Here is a 19286-nt window from a genome sequence, read left to right as displayed (position 1 = left end):
GGGTAAGACAAGATCAGTGGCTCCCAATTCTCACTACACTTTAGAATGACCTGCAAAGCATTTAAGATACCAATGCCTGAACCCCACCCTCGACCAAATAAAACAAGATCTCTGGGAGTAGCGCTCAGGCACCTGTAAGTTTCAAGAAACACCTCTCCAGGTGATTCTGATCTGAAGCATAGTGAAGATGGAAATTGCCAGGATTAGACAATAGAGTGAAAAAAACTTATTTCTACAAATTGCCAATATATAATTTTTAATAGATTTTCCCTAAAAGACTGCATTCTGAAAATAACCTTCCCCCAATATTATAGTCCAAGTTTAAATTCATTCCACCTAGTTTACATAAAAACTAGCAGCTACAGGTTAAGTCACTCTACAGCAAATCCAATCCAAATAAAAATCGCTTTGTGTTAAAATATGTCAAACTACAATGGTAGAATTTTATGGTCTAATTCAGGGAGTCAGCAAATGTTTTTCTGTAAAGGACCAGATAATAAATATTCTAGGCTTTGGGGACCACAGGGTCTCTAAAACTTTTAACTCAAGCGGTGACGTTTTCACAATGAGTTTCAAGTAGATTAGAAAAATAAAAAATAACAGAGTGATGTACTGGCTTTAAGCATAGTTGTGCCCTGTCATTCTCTATTGAGGAACATGGTTTTTAGACTTTTTTGAGTGGGAGTTCCTTTGGCTCACTGACAAAGTCTACTATGTGGAGATTTAATCTCAGACTTTTCAATGATATCTAAGTTAATATTTATATTAAATAAGAACGTGTACACAACTCCTTTTAAACTAATGCTCTAGAGTTATGCCTGGCTTCCAATGACGGTTCCTACTAGCTGTGACGTACTGACCCAAGGTAAGTTGCTTAATCTTTCTGTACCTGAAATAGGGACTGATAATGAGGCTAACTTCCCCCCATGTAATTTATTGTGTGTTCATAGCTCATTTTTGTATTGTAATCTAATTTTTTAAAATTACAGTTGAAATTGATACTTAAATATTTTACTATAAAACAAGATTGAACATAAATTCTCATATAACAAAAGTAAAAATTACCCAAATTATAATTATTTGAATTATAATATTCCAAGCTATGCTGAGAGATTTTTATGTTCTTAGTTGTCTGAGTTACATTTCAAACCATTCTACTTTCATGGATTGTTTTTAGTATTGCTACATACTTCTGGGAGATTTAAAAACCTATGCAGCTTAATTTGGCTCTTATTTAATAAGATCACCTCTTTTTACATACGAGGCAACTGTTAAATAGTGTTTTTCCAGGTACTGGAGTACACTGGGATAATGTGTTGCAAAAAAGAGGAAAAAACTGTGCATTTTTGTAGCTCCACATCACCAAGCAGGTAAGCTGATCACATGAGTGGAGATAATTTTGTATTAAAAACTTTTTATACTACAGGTCATTACTGAATCATCTACTGTGACTGTGTTTTATACCCGCCCACTGGAACTGAAATGGTGATTTACAGTTAAAATTTCTATGTAAAATATTTATAAATAAATGACACAAATGTTATCCCCCCCTAAAAAATAAACACTTCATACTTACTCTAACAAGCAAGGAAACGGGAGGAAGGGACTTAAGGTTCGTGAACAGAGACACAGCTCTCCCTGGGCGCCCGCTCACCTGAGTACTGAACGCCGTACTGCTGCGGCGCCTGCGGGGGCGCCTGGGGCTGCTGGGCGCCGTAGGCCGGCTGCTGCGCGTACTGCTGGTACATCTGGCCTGCGGGGGGACGGCAGAGAGGCGGGTTCACTCGGCAGAAGAGAAACCTCTTTAAGGCGCCTTTAATCCCCCCCCATTCACACACAATCGAAGACACAGAACGTGTCTGTTCCTCGCTAACTGTCTATGAAGAGAACAAGGAACAATTGAACAAGTGTGGCGACTCTGCTGTGGATGAACTGTGGAGAACTCTGACTGACATCAAATAGCGAGTGGTTACTTCAGAAACTCCAGAAAAACAAAGGTTTTCAAACTCAACCGCCAAAAGATATGCACTACTAATGTTCAGTAAAAATCAATAAAGAAAAATGTGAAAAAAGGGACAAATAGCATGAATAGCTGCTGTGATTTCCAAACATGTAAGGATTTACTGGTTCACATCTTTATCCTCTCTACCATTTTACAGTTGTTCCAATGGTGGATTTAGCTAGATCTAATGCCTTGAGCAGCAATAAAACTTGCTGTAATATCTAGCTAGCACTTAAATTTTTTAAAAACCTCGCTAGTATTTAAATCTTTAAAACAACTTTATGTTGCTGATACTTTAAAAATATTCAAATTACCTGCTGTTAATCAAAAGACTACAGGTAAATAGTATACTTTGAGCAGAAAAAGACAGCGACTAAAAGTCAATGCATTATCCAGTGCCATTCACACCGAGGCGCAGGAAATAGCTAGTTCTCACGGGCTGAAATCTCGAGACGGAACCCACTTTACTGGACTGGGTGTCCAGTCTTATGTACTGCTGCACTAAATACGTTATGCCCCTGTTGACAGCTGGCTTATTTCCTAGCAAGCACTGCTATGCTTTCATGACAGGAATAAAACGAAAGAGCAGTGCATACACTGACACACACGCCCCACCACGAGCAGCGCTGCTGGTGGGAAGCTGGGCAGGACCCGGGGAGCCCAGGGCAGCGCTGCGACGACCGGGAGGCAGGGATGGGCTTATAGGGAGGGGGACACACATGCGCATAGCTGATCGACACAGCCCTCCAACAGAAACTACCACAGCACTGTGAAGCAACTCTCCTGCAAACAAAAGTTTTTCAGAAAAAGAAAATTTTGCTTATTTTTAAGCTATTAATGCTCTTCCCAAATACAGAAACCGACAAGAAGTTTAACACTTTAACACTTGAAGATTTATAGACTACATAAAAAATACTACAGATGTTAACCACCTTTTAGAAGATACTGCCTTAATCCTAGATTGTATCTCAAAACTAAATTTTGGAACAGAAGTGACAAGGATCTGATACAGAAATATGATAAAGGGGGGGAAATACATGTAGCATTTGACAATGGGTTCTAATTCTTAGAAAATAGAAGGATTAACTCTACAATACAAAAATGAGCAAAGATCATACAATGACTATATGAAGGGGAAAAAGTCAACCTCATTAGCAGTCCCTATTTCAGGTACAAAAAAGAATAAGCAACTTACCTGGGGTCTATGCATCATAGCTAGTAAGGACCATCACCAAAACCCAGGTGTAAGTCTAGATGGCTATTTAAGGAGTTTTATACATGCTATCTCATTTAATACAAACGTTAACTTACGTATCATTAAAAAGTCTGAGATTAAAGCTTCATGTAGTAGACTGCTGCCAAGGAGCCCAAGAAACTCCCAACTCAAAATTTTAAGTCAAATTGTTTTCCTCAATGAAAAATGACAGGTACTACAACTCTTCCTGAAGCCAGTGCTCCATTTTTTCTTCATTTTGTGATGAAAGCCACCCCTGGGATTAAACTCCGTGTGAAAATGCCACCCCTGGGATTAAACACTGTCTCAACAAAGTATTTCTCTTACTTATTTTAAACACACTTCCTTCAAGTCCAAAACGGGACTCTCATGCTCTATCACAGTATTCTGAAAATTAAGAATTCTGTGTTCAGTTGTAAATGAGGAGGAATAACTTGACCTAATTGAAGGAGAGAGCTACAGAGTATAGTAAGTGAAAAAGCAAGGTGCCAACATAGTTCACAGTAAGCTATGATTTGAGGGAATTTTTTTGCATTGTTTTTCAGAATCGATGGTAGAAAAAAGTAAAAGCAATAAAACATATTACCTAGGAGAAAGAGAATAGGATGAAGCAAAGAGTAATGGTGAGGCTTCTGGGACTATATTTGTGACACAGATTGGTAGTCAGCCTCTGTGATGACCCTCAATGACTCCTGCACAGGTATAGTATAAGATAACGGGTTGGCATCCTCATATTTTTAGAAATTAGAAAGATTAACTCCATAATACAAAAAATTAGCAAACAACAAGCAATAAATACATGTGTATTCATTCTCATGTGTAGTCCCCTCACATTGAATCGGGCTGACCTATATACCATTAGTACCTGGCATGCTGAAGTTCATGGGGTCACAAAGAGTCGGACATGACTGGGCAACAGAACAACATATGCCATTAGAATATAAAAAATGATGTTGACATTTCTGAGGACAAGTAGTGAAAGACAGCCATCTCCTTTTACTCTGTCTTGACCACTGGCTCTGGTGGAAGTTCCCATGTCACGAAGTCACCTAGGCAGCCCATGAGATCCATTTGGTGAGGAAATGGAAGTCTCTTGCCAACAACCATATGAAGGAGTCTTCTTAAGATATGAATTCTTCAGTTCAAATTAAGCCTCAGATGACTGTAACCTCACTAGAAACCCTTAACCAAAACCTTCAAGCTAAGCTTCTCCCTGGACTGTGAAGAAAGCTGAGCACCGAAAAATTGATGGTTTTGAACTGTGGTGTTGGAGAAGACTCTTGAGAGTCCCTTGGACTGCAAGGAGATCCAACCAGTCCATCCTAAAGGAGCTCAGTCCTGGGTGTTCATTGGAAGGACTGATGCTGAAGCTGAAACTCCAATACTTTGGCCACCTCATGCAAAGAGTTGACTCATTGGAAAAGACCCTGATGCTGGGAGGGAGTGGGGGCAGGAGGAAAAGGGGACGACAGAGGATGAGATGGTTGGATGGCATCACCGACTCGACGGGCATGAGTTTGAGTAAACTCCGGGAGTTGGTGATGGACAGGGAGGCCTGGCGTGCTGTGATTCACGGGGTCGCAAAGAGTCGGACATGACTGAGCAACTGAACTGAACAGAACTGAGGCTTCTCCCAGATCCTTGATTCTGAAACTGTGAGATAATAATTTTTTGCCATTTTAAGTATCTATGTTTTAGCATAAACTGTTATACAGCATGTTCACATACATAGTTTTGACTTTAGAAACATGTAGGGTTGACAGCTATTTAAAAAAATAAAAGACTTAAGACATATAATTAAATGAACAATTTAAATGAAATTCATTTAATTAAATGAAAAATGAACCTTGGGAGACCCCTAATTTGAAAAAGTCCCCACTACCATTCGTCCAACAGGAAAAATCTAAAAGTACCCAGAATAATTAGGAATCTATTACAAAAGTGCCCCTTCATTTAAGGCTGTTTGGGGAGATTTATGTAACTTGACTGGTAAACTTAGTCACTTGCTTCTGGTGCTGAACTACATCCTGTCACACTACCTGACCCCTTTATACAGATAGAGCACCACCTGGTGACTTTTAAAGTAAAATATGAGGCTTTAAAAGGCCTTATATGCAGAAGCAATTGAAAGAAAGACTATCTGAACATTTAGAAGGAACCCTAAATGAGTAAGCCTGAGGGCGTGTTCTGCAGCGCTCCAAGGGTTTCAATGAGGCCTGCTGTTCTGAGCTTGCAATCTCCTTCAACAACAGCAATGACCCCCTTACTTGTTTAACGACTGAGGTTTTTTTTAACATTCTGTTTCATTTAGGACTAAAGACATTCTCTGAAAACCACTGATTCGGTCCACTTTTCGCAATTTACAGTGTGGGAGAGTATCAAAACCCAGAGAGATTAAACTGCTCATCTGAGGACATGAGATTTAGAGAGGAAAAAGTCTGATTTAAAATATACTGCTTTTTCTATAAAAGGCTTATTGCTAACTGCATAAAAATATAAAAGGCTATTTATCTTTCAAAAAAAAAACTAACGTTATGCTTAACCTTTGCTTTTTAAATCTTCTTAAATTACAAAAATAATACACAGTTGCAAGAGGGGAAGGGAGAAGGAAATAAAATAGAACCTAAAAATTATGCCTTATACTTTTTTAGGGGTTTTTTTCTTTTTAATATTCAGAAGCATACCTGACATTGTTTACTCAGTTTTTTAACCCGAAAGCATACTATGTCAGTAGGTCAAAAATATTGCCAATTGTGTTCACAGCATGAACAAACATGTAAGCTTTTCACCATTACCAGAAATGCCCTAATAAACATTTCTGCACGTGTACCTTTCCACGCGTGTGCTCTAAGCTCTATTTTACCTTCACTCTGACCTGCTTGAGCCTGAGCTCCTGTATACGGCGGCTGCTGCGGCTGAACTCCCGGCGGGTGAGCTGCGGAGGAGGAGGAAGCAATGCTGTCGGGCGTTCCTGACCGGTCTTCTGCAGGAGCACTGGGAGGCCCTGGGTGGTCATGAAAGGTCAGCTCAGTCTCTCATACAAGATCTGTCCCCAACAAGCTCAGTTAGTAAGCTTGGTTAAGAGACTAAAAGTAAAGTGCCACAGAAGAAGCGTAGCCCAAAGGCAGCCTTCTACACTGATGTGTGTATATATACTTTTTTCCTTTGCTCTGATCCCACAAGAATCCAAAGCTACGACTGGAAATCCTTCCCTATAGAGTGGAGTGCTACATTCCTGAGTCTAAACTCACCTCTGCACTACAAAATATCCACCCCTTTGTACAATCTAGTTGTAGATCAACCAAAAGTATCATTTCATCCTTCAGTGGGTCTCCACTGCCCCTAAATGAAGTTCAACCCTCTAGTTTGATCTTTAAGGCTCCAAACATTTCTCACAATTCCTTTTCTCATAGGCTCCTATTCATTCCCCCAAGTGATCATTAATTGCCATTCCCTCCACAGTTCCAGTTTTACATTATCTAAAACATTCCTTAAATAGTCCTCCACACTTCTAGTGAGCCTTCTTCACTCATAAATACTTTTCTCCACTTGTGAACTTCTATAGAGTATACTTCTATTAGGACTTGACTGCATTTCTAAACAGAAAAGTCTTCCCTCTTAGACTAGGAGTTCTTTTGGCCAGGCACCTTTCTGATTCTGTCTCACAAAGTCTACCTCTTAATATATACATTGAACCACTCAAAATTCTTTAAAGAAGTAAATGGAGAGAATCTGCTGTAGTTCTAATACTATAATGAGCAAAAAAGACATTCTGAAGACATAAATCTGCTTCTCTAAGTTCTTTTTGTTTGTGCAACACAGAACAGTACGGTTGGAAGCACTGGTTTGGGAGCCAGACTGCCTAGGTTCAAATCCCAATGCCGCCACTTAGCAGCTCTAAATCCAGGCTTGCTACCTGATCTCTTTCTGTGCTTCATCTGTAACCAAAGCAATACTAATTCCTACTTCATAAGGTTACACTACTATATATACAATAAGTAAGCTATAAGAATATATTATACATCACAGAAAATATAGCCAATATTCTATAATAACTATAAATGAAACATAACCTTTAAAAATTGTAAATCACTATGTTGAACATCTGAAACTTTATATAATATTGTAGCATCAGCTATACCTCAACAAAAATATATATTAAAAATAAACATTAAAACATTATTAAAATATGTTAAATATATCAATATGGCTAATCTAAAGTATATTTTAAATGAAAATCTAAAAGTGATTATATAACAAGAACTTATAAAAGTGATTACCACCTAAAAAACTCTACGTAAGTACTTGTTATTAGTAGCAGACTAATTTCCCTGAGGCCAAACCTCTATCCTTTGCACTGGTCTATCCCAAGACTTCCTAGCACTGTGTTAGGCGTACAGTTGGAAGCAGACAGTTCGGGTATTCATGAGAACCTAAACTAGGATAATGGTAGTGGCCATGCAAGAGAAACCAATGAGTGCCAGAGTGAGATGTGTGGTCACTCCTGTGCACCGCCATTTCACTGATGTTTATCTACATGTAGACCAATACACACACATCCCTCAGAAGGGTAACACAGATAACAAAAAGACTATGTTATTATTCTAAAAAACATTACTTCAATTCCTCTTTTCTCCCTGCAGGTAAGCTATTACTGTTGCTTATCCTATCGTTAATGCTTTATCCCTCCTTCCCAAGTCTACATTCACTACTGCTGCTGGGTTTTTCACATAACCCAAGTAACTACAAAGTATCCTGGCATTTTCTATGTGTGCGGTTTTTCCTACTTCGATTCAACATACAGAGCTACTAGAAAAATGGTCTTCAAATACAGTATTAATCATAGTGATCATATTATTCTGGTCTATACTATATTCTTCATTAAACTTTTAAGCCTAACCTCGTATATAACTATTTACTCCCTCTACTTGGCATATCTTGAAGTCTTATGTATTAAGAAGCTGTAATATTAACTTGTGTTTCAGTTAATCTACAAAAGTTTCTGTTTTTCAGATAGACCACTTATCTGACATCTTCTTTTGCCAACAACATACATGATATACAAGTATTTGTCTTTTCCAGAATGTTACATAATTCTCTTTGATAAATAACCCCATAAAAATCTCAAAGAAAAAGAAAGTTAATAGAAAAATCCTATCTTTCCAGTTACTGATAGCGACAAAGTAGAGTGATCAGGTAAAACCTCCCAAAAATAACAATTTAAAACCCTGGTCAAAAAAGAAGAAAACAACTACTTCAAATTATTGGAAGTCAGCCAAATAAATGTTAGCAAACACCAGGAAAGAGTTTACCTCCATGGAATTACAGTGGGTAAACAGCAAACCGTGATCTCCGCAGCTTCAGCTGCAGAAAACCAGTGTTACTTTCATGGTCGGCTACATAGCTAGAAATCTGAGGAAAAGCCACTGAGGAAGGAATGAGAAGAAATGAGATCTAAAATCTGAATATAAGCTCCAAAGCCCCAGCTGACCATAGAATTAGGTGGGGAGAGGGTGACACCAAGAGGGCACAGAATAAAAAGCAGCATCTGGAGCTGAAAGCGCTGAGCAGAGCTGCCAGGGGCTTCACTCTGGGTGAAAAAAGGAGTGGTGTGAGTGAGTGTTAGAGCAACAGTAACAAAAACCCTCACAAGACTCTAAGACAAAAATACCTTAATAAATGGAACAGAAACACAATCTTAACCACCTGACTAAGGGCTTCCTTGGTGTCTCAGATGGTAAAGATCTGCCTGCAATGCAGGAGACCCAGGTTTGATCCCTGGGTCAGGAAGATCCCCTGGAGAAGGGAATGCCCACCCAGTTCACTATTCTTGCCTGGGGAATTCCATGAACAGAGGAGCCCGGTGGGTTCACAGAGTCAGATACGACTGAGCGATTAACTGACACAATATTAATGAATGAAAAGGCAAGGGATCTTAACAGAAAAAAAATTAAAACTATAAAAAGAACCAAATGGAAATTCTAAAGCTGAAAGCACAATAAATGAAAGGGAAAACTCACTAGAAGGGTTTAACAGCAGATTGACAATGGAAGGAAAAACACTAGTGAACTTGAAAAGAGATCAACAGGAATCATTCAATCAGAAGAACACAGAGAAAAAAGAGTGAAGAAAAGGAACCTCAGAAACCCATGGGATAGTATCACGCTCCCCAGTGGATGTGTAATAGGAATCCCAAAAGAGGAAAAGCAGAAAAAATGTTGAATAAATGATGCCCCCCCCCCCAAAAAAAAGAAAGAAAGAAATGATGCCCAAAATATACAAAGAAAGCACAGTAAAGACACTGTTTTAAGGTTAAAAACATTCAAATAAAAGCACTTTCTACACTAAACTGTCCAGAACTCTACATTTAAAGTTAAATTTCCCCAATTTAAGATCAGAAGAGAGACTAAGCCATCAAACATAATCTAAGTCCAGCAAGAAATCTGAAATAAGATTCTAAAATGATTCATATTTTTAAAAAAGGAAACCCTCTGAATTCTATTTTTGATAAAATTTACTTGAACCAATCAGGGGTTATTCATTAAAGAGGAGCATTCTACTGACTGGGAGAGGGCATGAGAAAGCTTTGCAGGGAGCTGGAAATCATCTGCCTCTTGATCTTGTTGGTGTTTTACATAAGTGTATATATACGTAAAGACTTACTAAGATGAGCCCTTAAGATTTGAGCACTTCACCATTTGCAAGTTATCGTCTATTAAAGAAGGAAGGGGAAGAATGGAAGGAGAGGGAGAATAAGGGATGTGAGGAAGGCACTAACTTACCTGAAACCTGATCATCTGTTAAGCCAAACGCCGACATGACATTTTTATTGATTTCATCTTGGTTTTTTAAAGGATCAAAAGCTGACATACTTGCTGCCATAACCTGAGTAGACTGTTTACCAGAAGAATCAGCAGCAGCAGGCTTTTCTTCCCTACCATCCACAGTATCTATAAAAGAAATAAGCAAAAACTTGTTTCTATTTTATCTATATTCAATAAGGCCTAAAAAATACATGATAGCGAAATACATATGTGCATAAAGTCTGGAATGGTGAGGGTATCTCTGAGTACAGGATTATAATTTTCCTTTCTTCTTTGTTCCTATTTATACTTTTTTTTTTTTTGTAAAATAGGGGGTGAGGTCAAAAAGAAATGCAAGATAAGTAATACCTTTTATAAAAAATTATATCTATGTACTTCCCTAAGAATTATCAGATAAGAAAAAAAAAATACAAGCATCTTTACACAGAGAAATATTTTACCCTTCTTTCTGGAGTCCTATGACATATATCCTAGTATCAGACACATATTTTGCACTAATGCTTTATTTTCTAAAAGGATAAAAAGCTTTTTAACTAAAGTTATGATTATCAACTTTTATGCTTTACTTCTACTTATCTATTGGTACATGGAAACCTCAAGCCAACACATATTTTAATTTACTATGTCTTTCTTTAAAATACTTATTACAGATAAAAGATGTGTGTCTGAAATTTACTCAAAACAACATGGGAGGGGTGGAAACGTGTGAGTATAGATGATATGATACTGTGAGTTGATAACTGGTGAAGCTGTGAGGGTTCATGGGATTCATTATACTATTATGCCTACTTTCGTACATATTAAAATTTTTCCATAATAAAATATTTTGAAAAGTAGAATTTTAAACATTGTGAGCAGGAAAAATTTTAAACCACCCACTTTTCTTCTAAGGATACTAAGGTTCTAAATACACATTTATACTACTACCTTGTGAAAGAAAAGATTGAAGAATAACGTACATTTTATAAATAGAAACTTGCAATATTAAAAAAAAATTACAAACAAAACAAACTAAACGAGTAAACAAAAAGAAAACTGCTAACCATTTACTGAAGTAACTTATGTTATCAATTCCTTTCTGTTACCAACCAAGTAAATGAGCATTAGATCATCTCTGTGATCACGACCAAAATTGATCTTGTGAAAAAATGTTATGAACCAAGTGGACTGTAAGTACACACGGGCTTGCAGCTCTTTTATTCTTATCATTCCTCTAGTTAGAACAGTATCTCCTAAATCTCGGTAGGAAAACTTTTATAAGTACTCCTTTAAAATGCCTGCCAGTCATCCATCTTCCTCACCAACTTCCCTCCTTCAATTCTAAGACCATATCCCAAGAGCATATCACACCAATTTTAGGATTATTTCCCTTCACACTGCTATCTTTCAATACCTATGCATCCTTCCACTTATGGCAAACTAAATTCATCAGGAAACACAATATATATCCACTAGCCTACTATCTGCTCCAGTAGCTACTGCAGAGATACTTCAACAGGTCAGTCCAGTATTTAAGGTGACCCACACATCATCTGACTCACGGAGGAAAGCACCTGTCCAGCAAGCCCACTACAGAAGTAGACGCTGAAGGACATAGGTAGCTGCATGTTCTGGGTGAGGGCAAGCCACAGGATTCTGAAGAGCTCTGACAGCTGACTGGTAGTCGTTTTTTCTGGTGAGCTAGACGTTCTGATGTTTCTGAAAGTTTCTGATGCAGCTTATTTTATGTTTTTGTTTCTTTTCTCCCCCCTTGAGAAGATTATTAAATCAGAATATGTTCTAACAGCTTAGAAGCTTAGGAAACTTCATAAAAGAAAGGAGGGTCAAGAGTTAAGCAATCTTTCTAAGTACAGGAGAGCAATCAAAAAAATAAGCTACAACTGTCTATAAGAATAAAACACAGAATGTCATATTCAGTTCATTAGGCAACTCACGACACAATGACTAGAAGGATGGCCACATAAAGAAACAACATATGATATAATTCCCAACATGCAGAGGAGAAGCCAATTTTTAACATCTCTTTCATTAACACAGGTGAGAGATGAACAATAAAACATATGAACGCATGGAAATAAACTCATAAAGAAAAGCAGTATGTAGCAAGAAGTAATGAACAGAAAGGCTGTTTCACCAAAACCAAAAAGCTTGTAAATCTATAGGTAATTTCTACCCAGTACTGGCTCTACTTACTGAATTTTGATCTAAGTTTCATAATACTCTACAGATGCTTCAAGCCCCTAAAATTATATGCAAGTGTTGTTATATCGACATCTATGATTTCTTCTGGGAAAATGGCCAAGGTTTTGATTTTTGTGTGGAGAGACAGGTCAAGAAAAGGCAATGTGCTTTGACCTGAATACAAAGGGTTTATCATAAAGAGGCTGGAAAGATTTCATTGTACCTCAGCAAGTCTTTTTAATATATTCTGAAATCTAGAGGTGGAACTAGAAATTACTAATCAATCACCCAATATTTATCAGGTCATCTACCATTAACACAATTCCATATGGCTGGAGAAAGCAGAAAATGATTGAGAAAGGCATCTTTATTTAAACTATAACTATAAATTAAACTCCAAAATTTAGAGTATTTCAGAACCTAAAGGTTGCAAGAGATTATACAATGTTACTTTCCCACAAAGTCATCTTCTATTAAGCCCTTTATAACCAGTAATCCAAAATCTATAAAATACTATTTCACTATATAGACAGTTTTAAACCTGTGAAACTTACACACAAACACAAAAGTGATTTTTAAAAAGTGTATATTTTTAAAGTGCAACATCTAAGAATATTAAAAGTTGAGAAGGCAAGTTTTTTAAAATCTACTTTCAAGCCATATTTAAATTCCAGTCTACATTTAATATTTGGTCCCCAAACTACTTTCAGTTCCAAATTTGTCATAATATAACATAAACAGTATGTCATATTTATTATAACATAAATAGTAGTCATCTGTAAATGGGGAAAAAAATTTTTGCATACTATGAACACTGTGCTTAAGATAAACATTTCGACATTTGAATGTACTAATCTAAAATTACTTTTACTTGAAACTACTTCATATATCACATAAAACTCAAGAAATGATTTCCATTCCTAAGGTTCATTAATTAACTGTAACACTGAAAAGAGTTCAAGAGTCAAAGGGATTTGAAAATTGACCTATGTCATAACCCAGGAGTCTAAGACTACCTGTGAAACAATCACCCAGACAGCACAATGGGATTAACAGTGGGATTCCCAGCCCTACCCTCCAGGTCTGTGATGGGATCCAGGATTGGTGTAATAAAATCTCCCTGTAATCTTGATGAACAAGGTTCCCTGGGTAGCTCAGACAGTAAATCTGCTTGTAATGTGGGAGACCTGGGTTCGATCCTGGGTCAGGAAGATCCCCTGGAGAAGGGCGTGGCAACCCACTCCAGCATTCTTGCCTGGAGAACTCCACGGACAGAGGAGGCTGGTGGGCTCCAGTCCGTGGGGTCGCAAAGAGTCAGACACAACTGAGTGACTAACACGACAACAATCTTGATGAACAGCCAGGTCTAGGAAACCAGATATTGAATAACTGAATATTAGCACAGACACAGAAACAAGAAAGGATGACAATGGACGTGCCATTTTACTCCTGCTGAAGAATTTGTTTTTTAATCTGCAAAAAGTCTTAAGGATAAATCAGAATAAAATGACTTCACGGTCTACCGTTTTCAGGAATGCTGGAGGACGGGCCTGGTTCTCCAGGTGGTTCCAAGCTGTCCAGTAAGCGATTCACTTTATTTCGAAGTTCTATCAGTTCTCGACGAAGGTGTTTCACCTGACTTGATTCGAGGGGTCTTGGTTGGCCATTAACTGGAATAAAAGCATTCATTTTCTTAAACTTAAGAAATATTCCTGAATAAATATATAAGTAGAATTATATGTAACAAGGAAAAATCAAAATAACTTTTTAAAAAGTTGAACTCAAACAAGATACCTATTGATATCATTCAAATAACTTTTTAAGGAAAGGATTTTCATTGCTAATTTATTTTTGGAACAAGTAAATATTCACCAGTCTTTGCTGATGACCTATGGCTTATGACCTATAAGCCCCACCAAAAAAAAAAAAGAAAAAAGAAAAAATATCATTAAAAGAATTAAACTACAGTGAAATAAAGTATAATTACAGAAGCTTTAATATACTATATTTTAATAGAAATTATGTACCTTCAAAGGCTCATTTTACTTCACACAATTCTTTTATAGCTTGAAATAATACAATAAATACCTTATTAAAGGTATGACTGTAGGTCTGTTATCCTTCTTGCCTACTTCTGACCCAATAAAAAATTAGCTACCTAAAATAACTGCCCTAAATAAAAAGTAACCTCTTTTAAAAACATGCAGAATTTACAAATTCACATCACCACTGTCCTTCAAAGCAGTTATTTTAAAATAAGCACACAAGCCAGAAAAAGTCAGAGATTATTCAATAATCATTGGGCTTTTTTTTAAAGGGTAATATTACCTCATTTAATTACCCATTTTATCCAAATGACTTTCAGCTAACTAAAAAAAAAAAGGATCCTTCTTCCAGCAACAAAGACTGTCACCACTGAGATTATTAATTTATAAAAAAGTGACACAAAGTTCTGAATGAAAACCTCAAAGTAAGAGTTCAAAACTTAAACTAAAGTTTTTTATGCATTTTGTATACTGACAATTTATATGTGTATGTGTGTGTGTATATCTTACATATTTACAAATTCCTAAGGCATCAAATTAGAAAAGGACATCTACCTGAAAATAAAGGTTCCGGGAGATTCTTTGTAGAACATGTTTCAAACATCAAACCAATAAAAGCTTTTAAAAGCTAATCCACCAGTATTTTACATACTACCTATGTATTTCTGAGAAAGTTCAATATAATTTCCTACCTGTATCAATTATTGGCTTTTACTGGGTATTACTGTTTTCTCTTTAATAGCTGAAAAGAAGAAAAGGAGCTCCTGAAAGCTAAGAACTGGCCCTGTACTGTAAGACAGGCTTTTGTGTTGCTCTAAGCTGGCATGGTATTCACATGTAGGTTGTTGAACATAAACAATTTCAGAACACACCAACAGTACATCAACTGCATTTTATAAAATTTTTTTTTAAAGCAAGATTGCAGCCATGAAATTAAAAGATGCTTGTTCCTTGGAAGGGAAGTTATGACCAACCTAGATGGCATATTAAAAAGCAGAGACATTACTTTGCCAACAAAGGTCCGTCTAGTCAAGGCTATGGTTTTTCCAGTGGTCATGTATGGATATGAGAGTTGGGACTATAAAGAAAGCTGAGCGCAGCAGAATTGATGCTTTTGAACTGTGGTATTGGAGAAGACTTTTGAGAGTCCCTTGAACCGCAAGGAGATCCAACCAGTCCATCCTAAATGAAATCAGTCCTGGGTGTTCATTGGAAGGACTGATGTTGAAGCTGAAACTCTAATACTTTGGCCATCTGATGCAAAGGGCTAACTCATCTGAAAAGACCCTGATGCTGGGAAAGATTGAGGGCAGGAGGAGAAGGGGACGGCAGAGGATGAGATGGTTGGATGGCATCACTGACTCAATGGACATGGGTTTGGGTGGGCACCGGGAGTTGGTAATGGACAGGGAGGCCTGGTGTGCTGCGGTTCATGGGGTCACAAAGAGTCTGACATGACTGAGCGACTGAACTGAACTGAAAGACCACCACCAGCTATCATTAAAGATCACTTTGGGACTGATGTAGCTCAAAACAAAAAAGAAAGCCAGTCCATAATCATGTGAGAACTCAGACATAAAAACATGGACCAGACAACAAAAATGACCAAACATCCCTGGCTAATTGTGAGTGACACTATTTTACCAATTGCAAGCTTTAGCCTCAGTTCACCCCCCATATCTTTTGGATAAGATTTAGTAAGATAAATCATAGGACTACTACCTAATAGGTAAATCATAAATCATGGGATTACTACCTATCAGAGGACTACCCCCACTTCCTGACAACAGCCAATCTAGAGCAAAGCCCCATTCCTTCAACCCTATGCAAAACCATCTAACACAAGCTCAAGCCCTATGAAAAATCCTTTCTAACACATTTTTACTGACATCCTGTTGTTCTCCAAGGTGCTCATTCTCCTTCACAGCAATGTATTAATCTTTGAGGTTAAACTCCCTTTCATTCCTAACATTGCTTCCTTGTGCCTTTTTTTTTAAAAAAAGTAAACTTAATAGAGGTTTGCTAGTTATATATTTTCAAAATCACTGACCCCATCAATTCCCCCAACTTCTAGCTCATTTCTGCTTTTTATTATTTTCTTTTTTCTAAGTTATCTGGACTTACACTATCCTTTTTGTATTTAGCTTTAGCATACTCTAAAAATTTTGTCATGTAAAAATCATCACTAATTAGAAATCTAATTCCTAATATGACTTCTTCTATGGTATGTTACCTAAAAGCATATTTTTATCTGCAAAAATATGGGAGTTTGGGTTACCTTTTTTGCCCAACAGTTTCTAATGAAACCACAGAAAATGATCTTTAACATATTCCTTATCTGATATTTACTGAGACTCACTGGAAAACCTAATAGATGGTCAACTTTTATAAATGTCCAAATGCACTAAAGCAAAACTGAATCCTGTCCTGATTGCTAGATGCACATGATCAAGCCGGTATCTGTTTTGCTTAAATTTTGAGGCTGCTTGATCTATCAGTTTTGAAGAGAAGAGTATTAACAGTTCTCTGATGATTACAAATTTTTCCTTTTTCTGTCAATTTTTCCTTGAAGAAAAATCTAAGGCTATGATGTATAAATGTTCCGAATTGTTACATCTTCCCAGAGAATTATTTTTTATCACAATGAAGTGACTATTACTAATAAAATTTTCACTTAATAATTAGTCAATTCTGTTAATATTACTAACTAGCTTTGTTTTGTTTACAAACTTATCTAGCCTTTTACTTTCAAACTCTGCACAATAATCTTCTGGTATCTCTCTTATAATCAGCATGTAACAAAATTCTGTTTAACCAATACAAGAGTCTGTCTTTTAACTCTGTTTGTTTAGTCCGTTTATGTGTACTGTGGCTAGTATTTTGTGCTACTTTCTATTTATTAAGTTTTCTCTCTGTTTCTTTTCCTCCTTCCTCACCATTCAGCTAACCAAGTACCCTTTGTTTCCTTCTTTTCCCTTTACTGGCTATTTCGACTTTCAATAATCATGCTTACATTTTAGAAATGCATACTTCAATTTAAAAAACCTAAGTTAATTACTATCCCCCTCCCAAATAATCCAGGTCTTTACAATATTTTAATTCCTATCATCCTCTCCATTCTTACATATATTTCTCAGTATTTTGTCCCATCTTGTTTCTAAAGCTATTCTTTTTAAATAATCAGTGCTCATTTAAATTTACACATGCCAACCAGTTTATCTGCTCACAACTTCTTGCATCTTTCACCATTTTTCTGGACTCAAATTTCATTCTTGCTGACTAACCATTTAAAAAAATTCTTTTAACAAGGATCCAAGACTGGTAAATCCTTAGTCAATGTTTGAAAATGATTTTATTTCTCCTTATTCCTCAAGTTTAACAGACCAAAGAATGCTACTTTTCGATCCATCTTTTTCTGAAAAGTGTAAGATGTTATTCTACTGTCATCTATTTTCTATTACTATTAATATGAAGAAGTCTATTAGCAGCACAGACTACTTTGAAAATTATCTGTCTTATATATTCTCCAGTTTCATGACAATACATCCAATGGAGATTTATTTTTACTTACCCTGCCCAGGATCCACCACGCCTCCTATAACTGAAGGTATCTATAATGTACATAATTCTGAAAAATTCTTTATTCATTTCTTCCTCATATATTTCCACTCCCCTAATCTCTCCGTGTTTAGAGTCTTAATGGAAATAGGCTGCTGCTGCTGCTGCTAAGTGGCTTCAGTCGTGTCCGACTCTGTGTGACCCCATAGATGGTAGCCCACCAAGCTCCTCTGTCCCTGGGATTCTCCAGCCAAGAACACTGGAGTGGGTTGCCATTTCCTTCTCCAATGCATGCATGCCCGCTAAGTCACTTCAGTCATGACTCTGTGTGACCCTATGGACAGCAACTCACCAGGCTCCTCCATCTACAGCATCCTCTAGGCAAGAATACTGGAGTGGGTTCCCATTTCCGTCCCCAGGAAATAGGCTAGACTTTCTCAAATCCTCTCTCATTATTCTCCAACCCTGTGCTTTTGTGCTCTATTCTCTCATTTCTTTAGACTGCCTTGCACTTTACTAAATCCCTCATCAGCTGTCACTTATCTGTTGCTCTCTCCATTTAGTATTTAATGTCAATGATTATATTTTTCATTTCCAGAAATCATCTTAAGTTCTTTACTAAGGGATTTGTTTTTTGACATACAGTTGATTTACAATGTTAAGTTTCCGGTGTGCAGCAAAATGATTCAGTTATACATACACATATATATGTATGTATTGTGTATGTGTATTCTTTTTTCAGATTCTTTTCCATTATAGGTTATTACAAGATACTGAATATAATTCCCTGTACTATACAACAGATTCTGTTTATCTACCTTAAGTTTTTTTTAATGTTTTTCCATAATGCCTAGTTCTTATATTATTTCTTCTTTTATGTCTAATAACAATACTTATTTTATTAACACTTCTACTAAGTTCTTAGAAATCTAATCCTACTACTAGTTGTACCCATTGTTTCTTGTTCACGTGGATGTTTCATGTGTCCTGCAGTTTTGAACTCTTAAGTTCATCAACAGGATTTTATCTGTAGAAGCCTATGTTATTTGGATTGAGAACATATACCCTCCAGAGAAGATTTTTGCCTTTGTTTCTTGCACTTTTCATGGTGGTATCTGGGTGTGGGAGTTTCCAAAGGGTCATGGTTATACATCCTTAAGAGAGCCTTCACAAACCTCTGACAGCTTGGGATAGATGAGAGTTTCCTTATCAGTTTCTTGACTTTTCCTCTACCAATGAAGAGATATTTTTCTTCTACAACCTGCTTTTTGACAGTAAAGTCACTGAGGGTCTAGGACCACGTAGACAGCAAGTGACAAGTCCTTAGATCATGCAGACTAAAACCTTCAACATCACCACCAAAAAGCGTCCCAAGCCTCAGCTTTTGGTACTTCAGGCCCTGGTTTTTCATTTCAGCTATATTTTGGTCCCTGACATCTTCC

At 36.9% G+C, this 19286-nt stretch overlaps 1 protein-coding gene across 6 annotated transcripts in view; it reads right to left on the bottom strand.

Annotated features, from left to right (window-relative positions):
* TFG (trafficking from ER to golgi regulator) overlaps positions 1-19286 on the bottom strand; it is a 31093-nt gene that overhangs the window by 2699 nt on the left and 9108 nt on the right. For 2 of the 6 annotated variants that reach the window (XM_043448812.1, XM_043448813.1), the window contains exons 4-7: positions 13765-13911; positions 10019-10186; positions 6100-6240; positions 1655-1753 (exon numbers count right to left, since the gene is read on the bottom strand). In XM_043448812.1, coding sequence (XP_043304747.1) covers positions 1655-1753; positions 6100-6240; positions 10019-10186; positions 13765-13911 — 555 coding nt within the window. The remainder of the gene's footprint in view (positions 1-1654; positions 1754-6099; positions 6241-10018; positions 10187-13764; positions 13912-19286) is intronic. The other 4 variants (XM_043448814.1, XM_043448815.1, XM_043448816.1 and 1 more) reach the window with 3 other exon arrangements.

The sequence above is a fragment of the Cervus canadensis genome, chromosome 27 (genome assembly GCF_019320065.1).
Source record: "Cervus canadensis isolate Bull #8, Minnesota chromosome 27, ASM1932006v1, whole genome shotgun sequence".
NCBI classification, from domain to species: Eukaryota; Metazoa; Chordata; class Mammalia; order Artiodactyla; family Cervidae; genus Cervus; species Cervus canadensis.
The sequence above is the reverse complement of the archived record's forward strand: the minus strand, read 5'-3'. Positions and strand labels throughout refer to the sequence as shown.